The 13442-nt window shown below is 39.7% G+C and overlaps 1 protein-coding gene across 1 annotated transcript in view; it reads right to left on the bottom strand.

The window, feature by feature from the left end:
- The window catches only part of CDYL (chromodomain protein, Y-like), a 58127-nt gene that overhangs the window by 29945 nt on the left and 14740 nt on the right, over positions 1 to 13442 (bottom strand). Inside the window, 1 exon segment of the mRNA XM_010153825.1 lies at positions 7316 to 7344. Within this exon segment, the coding sequence (XP_010152127.1) occupies positions 7316 to 7344 (29 nt within the window).

Below are 13442 nucleotides of genomic sequence, written 5' to 3'. Positions count from 1 at the left end.
AAATACTATCTAAATTAAATTGCGTACTATTATTGGATCAACTTCATGCAATACCTTTTGGACTGCCCAAGGGAGTTTATGGCCAATCCTACGAGCCATTCTCCTGGATGACCTTCTGCAACGTTCGGTGTTAAGCTAGCATTTAGCAGGGTTGCAGCCAGAGAAGTAAAGCTGGTCCGATTCCTCTGGCATTTAAGTGCGGACATCGCTTTTCTCCTGATATGGGGGAGCCGGGAATATCTGATAAAACAATAGCAAGAGTGGACATAGAGGGCAAGAGTAGTGTATTTCCCTGGCTAACGGCATTTACTGAGGTGCGATGGCAACAGTTACTTTTTGAGGGTATGTCTTCCCTTTCTTGGACTTACAGGGGTTTTGCAACTGTCTGTACAGCGTTGCCCGCTGTCACTGTATTATTTCTGAATCCTTAAAGTTACCTGATCATCCAAAGCATGCTGGGGAGGAAAGGGGAAATCAGGTTTTCCATTAGCCTCAGCCAAAGCAGATCCAATTCCCTCGAGGGGCTTCAGGTTCTTCCTTCCACCCCACTAAACCAAGCAGTGCTTCATTCAGGGAAGCATCACCGTGAGCCAAAAGAGGGCTCAGTAGCTGAACAAGAGCTGCAGGAGGGTCTTTCACCCAGGGGGGTGCTTTTGGCCCTTCACCAGGTGGCAACTGCTGTCCCAGGCTGGAGACAGGTGGGCTTCAGGGGCAGACGCGGAAAGGATACGGCAAGGGCACAGGGAGTCATCACTCTTCCGTGGCGAAGCATGGGATGATGTCACAGAAAGACAGAAAAGGCAGATGAAATTCAGGAAGAAGGAAGGGGGCAGGTGGGGGAGAAGGAGCAGAGCCGGTAGATGGGTGCCAGCAGGGCAGCCACAGCTGGCTGTGATTTGGTGAGCAGCCCCTTTCCCACCTGGCCTGTCCAGAGCCTCAGCTGTCCCTGATCCAGTCGCACAGCCCTCCGATAGTAGGAGGAGATGGTTATGAAACTTAATCCCTCAAAAAAACAAAGCAAACCCCAAAAAAGTCTTTTTACATAGGCCTAGCTAGCGTGTGCGGTATTTCTATGTTGAGAAGATCCATTCCCCTAAAAGGAGGCTGCTTCCTCTGCTGTTGGCATTGTCTGAACAGGAAATGCTTGCAGGCGCTGCGATGTGCGCTTCCAAGCCAGACTCTGTTGGGTGTAGGCAGCGTAACGGATAAAAACCGAGGAGGGTTTTGCTGAGTGTACACGCAGTCAAACATTTTTAGAAAGACTTAAAAAAGGTGGCCAAGTCTGGACGGATGCAAAGACACTTGTCTGACACAAAGGCCAAAGCTCTTTTGAACTGCAAATCGTTGCACAAAGGCTCCTTGGAGAAGCAGGTGATCCTTCTTGGACAGGTAAGATACTTGGAAAGCAAACTGCTGAGCAACTATAATGTCCACAGGATATGGGAATTCCTGACATCCCACACGTTTCTTCCATATAATTCCCCCCTGATGCAAGCCCAGTATTCACCACAGAACTTTCTGCTATTGACTGTTTCCTTCTCCTTTCCATTATTCATCTGGTAGGGCGTTAAAGTTTCACTGATAGGTGAAGAGCCTGAGGGTTTTGCCACTCCTTTCCCAAAAGGCTAAAATCTCAAACCAATAAAAGTTTCATCACTGTCCCAAAGACTAAATACTGCAAATAAGATGGCTAAAACCAAATCCAACACCCACAAATATGACATATAACAAGGACGCCCTGTTAAGATTTTCAGTGGAAATCTCATAAAAGCTGTCCTGTGTGAACATACACTCACTAAAAATCCTGTGTAAACTTTTTTGTTGTTGTTTTAAAATTTCTTCCTGGAAAGGATATTCCTTTATCTACCATAGTAAAATAGGTTAATTTGCACTGCAAATTGCTCCTTCTCATCTGCTTAGCAAAGCTGCATTTATGATTCAGGAGAATCAATTATTGCTGAATTCAGTTTTTGTAATTTTTTGGCCAGTGTAATTGATTCTTTCACTATGCGGATTTTAGCATTAAACTGCATTAAAATCATTTAACATTTGCTGATCTAATTTACATCTATAACCTATATTTCAAAAAATGCTTTTGTTATCTCTTGGCAAAGACTCATTTCTTGGTTAATTTAACAATGTGACCACATTAAGGCCTGTTTTTCTTTTTTTTTTACAAGATATGACAAAGTGCACTGTGTTAGGTATTACTGTGTTTCACTTTTGCTATTTTATAATCAGATGTAAACAATCAGAAGCACATAGACACTTCTCTGCATATATACATTTTTCTCAAACTTGATATACTGTGAAAGCCAGTCATTCAAAGTCATTCACATCCCTATTAAAAGTTCAAGTGCTAAAGTTTCATAAATAAATAAAATAAGGAGAATAAAAACACATTTATGAGTAGTCCAGGAACATCAACATGAGATTTAGAGCAAAAAAGACCAGTGCAACTTAGAAAGCACAAGCCTGACTGTAACTTTATGAGATGAGAGAGTAAGAATATCAACATTATGGCAGCATCAACATTACAGCAGTGGGGAATAGACGGAATATTACTTCTGTTCTGCTTGTAACAATGGCAATAAAATTAATATAACAGAATTACCAGGCAAACACATTTGGTCAAATAGTGTTTGTCTGTGGAATTCCTTTAGATTATACCCAGGTACAATGATTTGAGAGAAAGATACACAGAGAAAATAAATACCCTCTGAACTTTAAAATATTTGCCTTTCAGCTGTTAATCTGTTTCACAATTTAAAATGTCTAACAACAGTTGTGAGAGGAAAAAACAAATATAGTCCCTAAACCAACCACAAATACTGACATCCTAGAGAACTCTAAATATTTTAAAGAGGGAACTAGGACCAAGCAAGCAAAGAGCATCCTTCTGTAGGACTTCACGCTAAAATTAACTGGCAAAAAAAGGGGGTTGTGAAACAGGAATCTTCAGCTGAAAAAAGAAACTCTAGAAACTTGGTTAGATTTGGGGGAATGCGCTTTCAAAGTAGATTTCTACTCACTAAAGCCTGTGGCATTCTTATTAAACACTTCTTGTCATCTTACAGATTTTTGCTGTTTGAATCCTTTCAAGTAAGCTAGAAATTAAAATGTAACATGGTTTTCTGCAGGGTTCATTTCTATCTCGCTACTGTTCCCTGTGCCTTTTCACCACCCAGTAACTGAGAAAATCTTACGCAGTGAAGGGCAAAAAACAGAGAGCAGTCCAACAAGCAAAGAAGCCTATTAGTATCAAAATGCAAAACTTTACTATGGGGATTGCACTGAAAAGCTAAAACAAGATGACAGAAAGAGTGAAGATAACATACAGAGAAATCAAAAGTATAAATCTGAACTTGGTGTTGAGATATTAGGTAAGGGCTTTTGTGTTTGAGTAACAATAGCATAGGACAGTATCATAGTATCTGCCTCTACTGTAAAAGAATATACTGACATTAAAGACCAAAAAAAATAAATTCCCCAAAGCCCCTAAAATACATCCGCATGTTTTCACAAGTGAAAATCAACTTTTTATTAAGAACACAAACTAGAGCTTTGAAGATACACTAGGTCCTTTATGGAAAGATCAGAGTATGGTAAACTATCTGAAAAATTATAAAGCAATTAACAACCAGAATTACTCCAACTTTAATTATGAGTAAATCAAACACCTGCCAGTGAATTTAATGAATGCTCATACTGGAAATCAGCAAAAAATCTCCGTAAGAAAGAACAAATCCATATGTCTCCATAACATAAGATGAGCTATGCGATACTGAAAAAGCACTATGTCCTTGACATTTGCTTATTTTAAGCCAAAAATCTAAATCTCAGGAACGCTACAATTAGTTATCCATTACTGTAGGTTACTGTAAGAAGTTTATTAAATTCCTAAGTTTAGATTCTGTAACGCAAACAAGACGGCTCTACCTCCTAGTTGGAACCATTTATTTTATTTATATTATGTACTGAAACTAAGCCCAGAAAAGTAAGTTCAGATGTGTCATGGGAAAGCATTGATGAGATGCTCTCAAAAAATAGTGGTCAGAATCCCTTTTTAAAACACTTTACATTTTGTGGGCATTTGAGTGATTTGCTACCGAGCCTTTCTCCCATCGGACTCAATTTTGCAAGAATCACATGAGAAAACCATGAGAAGACTAAAAGAAATGAAAGAGGTGGCAAGAATCCATAATGTTCACGAATGAAATTACTTTTCACCAAACATAACTGTCTTCATAAATTTCGGGATTTAGATCAACCCGATACTTTTGCAGCATTTCGCACCAGCCTAAAGAGCTGTAATGACTTCACCCTGAGCTTAGGTCTCTGGCATGACCAGAAAGCAGAACAGTTGAGAAGCAGGGCTTTTCCGTGTACTTGCAAACACAGCCTTATGGGATCTTATTATCCCAACCTTTAATAACATGCAAAAAAAACCCACCCCAAAAACCAACCGAATTTATTAAATTCTGTAGAGTCGTAAATTTAAGGTAGAGATATGGAGATTATTACCTCTTAGATTTAATCATGTTATTAATTCAGAGAAGCAGACCGAGGCAATGAAATTTGAATTCTCCCTAATTTAGGAAAAAAAAAACCTTGATCCTGGAGTTTGATCTTGTAGGCAAAAATTTGTTATGCTGACAACAAAAAAACAAAGTATGTTGCTTAAAGAGGATTTAATCTAACTCAGATATAACAAATCCCCCTCTCCTATTAAATACTGCCTATAGATCACAAAGATTCCCAACTAGGTTGGCTATATATTACATAAGTATTAATGCCGATCTGTGAATTTACAAGGCAGGAGTTTCTGAAGGAGTGATTAAAGAATTGGGCATCGGTGTTGGGAGTTCTATGGAGCAGGTAATATTAGACATGCTTAATGTTAGACACTTGAGGTCATTCTCCGCATCATCAGTAACGCAGTCCTAGTGCTGTGCATATACATCACCACACGTTACACTACCAAATAAATAAAGACTTCTCCTTAGAAAATCCACATTTGAGAATTATATTATGCCACTTCCCTCACAGGTGCACTAAAAGGAAGCGATCCCACTATAGCCTTCACATAGCAGTAGTTATGATTTGCCACTGACAAAAGCAAAAGCAACCCTGCAACTGCATGTAACCACAAAAGGCCCTAAATTAAGTATTTCTGGTCAGCCTGTAAACTAAGACCAGTTTCTTGTTTGCACAGTGAGTGAGGATGCCTTTCCTGCCACCATCCAGTATCAAAAGTATTACTCTACACTCCAGGCTTTCCAGACTACAGCAACAACTATCCCCTAGAAAGGTATATTGTTCTTGAAGGTATATCGCCTCTTCCTTCTGGCAAAATGTTACCTCTTCCAGAACTACAAAGATCCTTGCAATAACCCATGAACTGCAGACTGCATTCAAATTTGGAGATGCGCATCTTTATTTGTCACACTGTTGGACAAACATAAAAAGTGCAAAATGAAAAGGACAGGACAAACCTGAGTAATTCCTTTCCTTAAACACAGAAAATTTGTCATTAAATTTAACTGTAAAATAATCCTGCTGAGTGGTGAGCCTGTGAAGTTGGTTTTTAAAAAGCTTGAGGTCCTATTTGCCTTGCAAAGAAGAAAAACCCAACGCAGGCTAAATTTGTCAAGTTTCTAGAATATGTTTAAAATCAGTAGAGTCAAAGGTTTTCAAGAAAGTCTCCAGGTAACGCTTCATTGCTTACAGCAAATTTCATTGTAGCAGTCTTAAAGTGAAAAGCTTGCAAGGACAAAGAGACAAGTGGGTTTTTAGGATGTGCATGCTGTTTCTTTAAGCCTGTGACAGGAAGCCAGAGCCCGGACAGGAAAAGTTCTCAGCAGAAATTCACTGAATTGAAGTTCTGCCAATTTATAATTAGTGACTTCAACCCTTATGCACCTTCTTTTAAATCCTAACCAGGTATTTTGTTTGAACAGGACATTCTGTAACAGTTAGCAATCAGTGTGCATCGCGACAGTCTGCACAGTTAGCAAACAGTATGGAACTAGATGCTGTCTTGTATCATCTCAAGCTAGGAGTGATAAAATAAAATAAACGCGGCAAGTCATTATTTCAGTACATAGTCTAGCATTACATTAATTTATGAGATACTTTGAGAATGAGTATTTCCCCTTACCCTCTGAATCACAAACTTTAATTTATATGAGCTGAAGTCCACTAACAAGGCTACTAATCCATGTATTTTGCATATAAGTGATTTATAAATCATTTGCCTTCATGGAGAAAAAGAGATTAAAATAACTATGGTGCTGTTTAAAAAAAAAAAAATGAGGATCACTACCTGAAACAAATACAAAACTTAGGAACTGCCTGTTTTTTCCTACAAAGTCACAGCCCACAGAGTGGGAAATATGTGGGAAAACAAAGCATTGTGACTGTGGTATGAACAGGAACAAGAATAAATCCAAATTATTGAAACAAGTAGTGCTTAACTTTTTGGAATGTCTGGGGCTAACAATGAAACAGAAAGTGCAACTGATTCAGCAGTGTCAACTACTGAAACTGCCTATAAACACTATAAGCACTGGGAAGGATTCCCATGGAAAAGACATGTACTGCAAATCACTCCTCCTCCAAAATCAATACTTACAATAACTATAATTACAGAGTTCCTTGATCAAAACACATAGTTAATGCTACCAAAAGGAAATATGTCCAATAAAGTCCAACATTAAAAAAAAAAAAAAGTGTAGAGAATTTGTTTTAAAAAAAGGAAGATGTAAGTGAATTTGCTGTGTGATGCAAATGTAGGCAAAAACCTGACCAGACTGAGCAAGCAATATATTGTACAGACAACATCTACACACTGACTTGGGCTGCTAATCTCCAGAGTGATCTTTAAAATCTGATGGGCAAAACATTTCAGATTTGTAACTGATTCAGAAACAGCAAACACTTTGATCTACAAACCCTGACAAAATGCAAGGCAGTCACAAATCAGAGCAGCCCAAGGTCACGCTCGACAGTGGGATGGACAAACCTTACCCGGGGGAGTTCAGAGGCTGCAATCACACACAGCCCTAAAGGACGTGCAACGGTCTTCTCTGGGAGAGGGGGCTACAACTGAACAGCCCACGGGCACTACTCATCGCTACACTCTTCTCTGGGAAAGGGGGCTACCATGGGCACTACTCAATCGCTACACTCTTCTCTGGGAGAGGGGGCTACAACTGAACAGCCCACGGGCACTACTCATCGCTACACGAGAGGAAGGTAGGACAGTGAGCACAGCCCAATCTTGCACAGTCGAACACTGACAAACCCAACCCACAATCTAGCAACCTCACCACACCTTTTTAGCTTCACAAGGATGAAATTAGGAAGTCTGCAGAATCTAGAAAGCCTCACAGGTGCTAACATCACCCCTCAGTGCGAGAAACAGCAAAACAAGGTTAGGAAGACTAGGAAGGCAATCATAGCTGCTGGACTAGGCAAGCAGAAAAATGTATGCTGTGACAGATCATGAGGGTTACTGGGGCAGTGGGTATACGAATAGACAGCGGGGCCTGAAGCAAAAAAACCTCACCTAAGTATTATACTTCCACCTGTAAATATGCTTGGACCACGGCTGTTATTGTTTCAATAAAATTTTGGCTCCTGCTCTACAAGTTGCTTGAAATCAAGTAAATTACTTATCTCTAAGGAGAGGTAGAGGGAAGAAAAAGATGGAGTAGATGCTTTTGGCACTGGTGGCATAAGAAGGTAAGAAATTATTGCGTAAGGGTAATAACCATTGAGAGGTGAGAGAAGCTAGGTATATGAACGGTTGAAAAAAATATATGCAGAAACATTATTATTCATACACTATCAAACTAAAAATACTTTTCAAGTACAAAGGTCTGCCTTGGGCCCAATTCCAGTCAGTATTTTTTATTCAAGACTTGGATAATGGAAGAGAAATTATACTTATGAAATGAGCAGATTACAACAAACTGAAAGGACTGCAAGCCTTCAGAAGGGGAAGATCACTCTTCTAGATTATATTGCTGAATTTGGAAGACAGCTTGAAAAGTGAATTTTTCTTGTATGGAAGAAAAATAAAACACGCACTACAAATGTAGAGTAACAGACTATGAAGCAGAACACAGGAAAGATTTTTGGGTTATAATCAATCACAAAGTATGCACCACTTAACAGTGTGATGTAAGATGGCAAAGCCCTATTCTGAAGCACTTAGGTAAGGAAAATTTACGTGTGCAAGGAGATAGCTCCCAAGCACTTAGTAGTATGCATTTTCTGCTGAAACAATCCAGTTTGGAGTACCATACCTAAAGAGACATACTTTGGACTGTCCAAAGTATGACAAGAGATTTAAAAACAAGACATGAAGAAAAGTGAAAGGAATAGGGTCTTTTTAATCTGCAAAAAGTAGTACAGAGTTCTGACAGCTTGCACAGCATGTGCATGTCAAATATGAATTGTTCATTGGAAGAATCACCACTGAATGGCATTGGCTTAACCTCTATCAATTAAAATACATTGGGGAAAGAAAAGGAAAAGGACTTTTCTAATCAAAGCAGCATGGAAGGTGAGTTAGAGATTATTTAATCCCCATTACGGATGTATTTTAAGAACAAGTTATACAACCCCTGTCAAGGAAAACAAACACTTGCTCAATTCTTTCTCAGTACAAGGATGGACTAAGCTGATCAAAATCTCCTTTAGTCCAAGCTGCAGCCCTAACTACATCCCTGAGGTTCAGAAAAAAACCCCAACCAATCTGCTTTCCACATGCACAGTCCCGGTTTCAATGTTAACGTAGTATGAACAAGTGTCAATATTTATTGCTTCAGTGACATGTTGTTCTACACAGCTCTTAAGATGTTTAGGTATTCCTCAATGGAGGAAAAGTGTTTGAGTAACAGGCTTACTATAAACACATATCAACTTTCTAGTTTGAAGCTGCTGGTAGAAATCCACACCACTAAAGACAAAGCCAATGGGGGCCTCAATTCTCTGGGAGATTTAAACCAACTCCAGAACGCACACCACAGAAATTCCATCTGGTAACAGCATCTACTTGATTTCTCAAACTCTCCAAATTTGTAACAAAGACAGTGAGGCTACAGGTCCAAATAATCAGATTATTCAAACAGTAACTAATACTGAACAACAACAAGGTTGAATCGTTTACAAGCTTATTTGACTATTTGATGAAGTGGATGGAAGATTCTCAGAACTAAGAAATTACCTCTTCTTCCACCAAAATCAGACTTCCAATGCTGAAAGTTAACAAGGAAAACCAAAAACTATTCAGATTTTACTTCCCACAGTCTACGTAGGATGGCCTAACACACTAGAAAGAAACACCTAACGAGAGCTGATGATCTTACTTGTGTCATATTTGACTACCTAACGGCTGGCTGTACAGAAGCAGGACCAGATTATTCTTGGAGGTGCACATTAAAGGACGAAGGGCAATGGAAAGAAGCTGTAATGAGGGAAATTCAGGTTAAAGTTCACCATGTGGTAGACAAGCACTGGAATAAGCATCACGAAAATGTGTGGAAGAGCAACCTTCAAGAGGATACCTGAACATCTGATGAGAAGAAGGGAAAAATATAGGACCTTAAGCACAAGACTGAATCACATAATCTTTTTTGAATAACAAAATACAACTCAGTGTATTCTGTTTACTGGACTGCCTGTTAGATCTTGATAATTATTCTTATTATAGAGCTGAGTAAAGAGTAGGGATGTATTTTTCTGTTAAATACTGCTTTTTAAAATGTTTAGCATCTAGCTTTCTGTGACCTGCTATCACATTAGTCTAATGAAGTCAAAAGGCATCTTTCTTCATCAGGCAGTTCCAAGAAGTCATATTGACTAATGGCCCAGGCCACATTTTGCTGGGCCTGAATTATAAATTTCCTGGGTGAAGCAAAGTTTTGAGTCAGTTACTTCCATTCTTACCATCCACAGGGCCACAGCTGCCAATGCAGAGTGAAGATGGCTGAGGGAATCTCCATTAAAAAGACTATTAGCTCAGTTGAGATGTAAAGCAATCTTTCTACTGGTATAAAACTCGGTTCAGAGGTTTTAATGTTCACAGATTACATACTGCCTGTATTTGAAGAAGCTGCTTAGAGACACTGCTTGCTTCTATGAGGGGGTTAGGAGACTGATACGTTGCGTAGGAGTTATAAGCACTGAATAGATCATTAATTAGGGGACCTCAGAGTTATCTCTGTATCGCTACTCACTGTAACAAGAGCTTTCGCTCCGCCAAGGAACCAGCTCTTTACTGCTCTCCACCACTTCATCAGATGTTTTTAGCAGTAGAAGAAAAAAAAAAAGTATTTTCAAAAACACATCTAAGGCATGCTTCTGTAAGCAGCAGCACCAGTTTAAAGATCCTCCTCTGCCCAATGCCTGCTGGTTTCAGCCCCTTTACGTGGGCTGGCATAAATTAAAGGATATGGACAGGAACAAGCAGCTAAAGCCATGGAGTGATAAGATGGAGAGATAGAAGGAAAAAAAGACATTGTGCAAGCAGATGTAGGAAGCACTTCTACTTAATGTTTAACCACAGTTCTAAATGGGAGGAAAATCAGCTGGCTTGGGCTAGGTTGACTAATAGACATCTGGGGTTGTATTTCTCCTTTCCCTCAAAGCAGCAGTATAGATTGATGATTTTGAAAAAGCCACATACAACAGACAGAATGAATCTGGACAAGATACTTCAGTTTTTAATTAGTGTTTGGTTAGTGGTCGAGCTAAAGACACAGGGAAAACAACTAAAACACTTTTTTAGAGAGAAAAACACATTTCTTTTTGACAGGATCTTTCCCACCTTTCTGACGGCTCAGTACAGGGAACCCGAGAATATTTCTGAAACCACTTTCTGAAAATTTTAAGTCTAAAATACTTTTCCAGAACTTTATAGCCTGGACAACGTAAGAAAAGAAAAGGGAAAAAAAACCCAGCACTATGTTTGTTAGACCTTCTATCTTAAAATATATTCACATTGAATCTTTCTAGGCTACAGCTCAGCTTGACACGTAAAATTCAAAAATCTCTCTGGTTATATGGTACACTATAGGCAATTGCAACAAATACAAATAAACAAAACAAAACCCATAAAAAGACCACAACAAAACAACCCCAACCCTTTTTTTTGTTTGTTAAAAAGAGAAACAACAAAAAACCCCTCTGTATTTATCTTCTCTTCATAAAGCCCCTTATGCCAAATCAACTTTCACATGCAAGAGAAACTCCAGAGTTTATGCTGCAGAGTTTCAGCAGAGAATCGTCTAAGCCCACCTCTATTCTCTTCCGCGGTTGAGAAGGACACTAAGAAATTGCTAACAGTGAAAGCAAGCCCTTTAGCAGGATGATCTCAACAGAAGTTTTAATAACCAGCCTACAGAGTTTTTCATTGTCAGCACACTCAGGCATTCAGGGAGGCATAACAATCTGCATGGGTCTTGGTGGGAAGAGCAGAGGTTGCCAGAAGGAAGTGTTTGGAGGGCACATTACCAGGGCTAGGCTATGTGTACACGGCTGAAACATAAGCTGCTTTTCTGCAAGCAAGCTCTTTTAATAGGAATCCAGTTTATTTATTTATTCAGAAGCAGATGGCATCCTCTCAAGACGTTATGCAGAACATGACACAAAACAAGTATTTTCATCTGAGCATATTTTTTTCTAATCAACTCCCCGCTATTCAGCATTAAATGACAAACAAAAATTCAGTCTCCAGAGTCTGGTAATACTCTAGGCTAACTCAAGCTAACTCAGGGTAGAGCAATAAATGATGAAATGTAATGACTTGTAATACACTGGAGCACAGACTAGATGACCGCAGTGTCTTTTGACTTAAATGTTATATATAAAAAAACCCAAACGTTCCAACTGTGGGGAAAAAAAATCACAAATTGCAGTCTCTGTGCTGATGAGCACATTTGATGGACAAACCTCATGACCCAAGGTTAGTCATAGTGCCTAATGCAACTTTTTGTATTTATACAAAGGAAAACAGGAGGCAAGAAATCCTGTCATAGCCTATGTTAATAATACTGCCACCCAGTCACTGTATTGTAGGATTCTGTATGACACTGCTGACAGCTTTCATATTATGCTTTTATGCAATTCATCCTGAATCATGACCTTTAATCACGGCAAAGCCTAAGCAACCACTGCAAAGACTTGGGGAAGGATGTAATGTTAAAGAAAACGTTATCACTACATACAGATATAAAATAATCTAGAAGAAAGCCAAACATTACCAAATGCTCCCCTCCCCTGACCCTTCCTACTCAAAACCTCAATTCTGAAACCACTGTGTGCCACCTTTACTAGAATCATAGAATTGTTTAGGTTGGAAAAGACCTTTAAGATCATCCAGTCTAACCATTAACATAACACTGCCAAGTCCACCACTTAATCATGCCCCCAAGTGACACATCTACAAGTCTCTTAAATACCTCCAGGGGTGGTGACTCAACCACTTCCCCCAGCAGCCTGTTCCAATGCCTGACAACCCTTTCATTACAGAAATTTTTCCTAATATCCAAACTAACCCTCCCCTGGCATAGCTTAAGGCCATTTCCTCTCATCCTATTTCTTGGTACTTGGGAGAAGAAACTGACACCCACCTCGCTACAACCTCCTTTCATGTAGAGCAATAATACCTCCTCTGAGCCTCCTCTTCTCTAAACTACAGCCCCCCACTTCCCTCAGCCGCTCCTCACAGGACTTGTGCTCTAGACCCCTCACCAGCTTTGTTGCCCTTCTCTGGACACGCTACAGCACCAGACAGATACTGCAGCATTTCCTTTTAAGAGGGAAGTCATATTTACCCAAGTGTGTTGATGTACAGAGGTTCATTTACCACACAATAGTACAATGTGGTACACGAAAACTGAGTCAACCTCTCATCACATCTTCAAACAAGACAATTAAAATTTACTGAACTCCCACAAACTAAAGTGATTTTAGAATTTTCTGCATGAAGAACATGGATGGCTCTAATATTTTCAAGAATTTAACAATGTACTGGTTTTGTTTTTAAATAAGAGCATGCTGAAAGAATACTAGTACTAGCTCAAGGAATATTTATGTTATACACTGTACCATGGTGGTCTAAATTCAGCAGCCCAGACCAGTCAGGTCTGGAAGAGCTGCTGCTGCCAGACAGGGCACACAGCTGCTGCGGGAAGCAGAGGCTTCCCTCCCACGAGCAGGAGCTGCAAGCCTGGATTCCTGGGAGTGAGGGGAAGCGAAGAACTTCTGGACTTGGACTGCACTTGCTGCTCAAAGGGTTCTCCATCTCCTTCAGAAAAGAGCAGCAGTCCCCAAAGATGGATCCTTTGGGTCCATCTCCATCTGTGAACCACCTGTTGCGATCAACTGCTATGCGTGGCTAAAGACGTTGTAAAAATGAAGAAACTGTACCT

This window comes from Eurypyga helias, unplaced genomic scaffold (assembly GCF_000690775.1).
Source record: "Eurypyga helias isolate BGI_N326 unplaced genomic scaffold, ASM69077v1 scaffold1186, whole genome shotgun sequence".
Lineage (NCBI taxonomy): Eukaryota > Metazoa > Chordata > Aves > Eurypygiformes > Eurypygidae > Eurypyga > Eurypyga helias.
The sequence above is the reverse complement of the archived record's forward strand: the minus strand, read 5'-3'. Positions and strand labels throughout refer to the sequence as shown.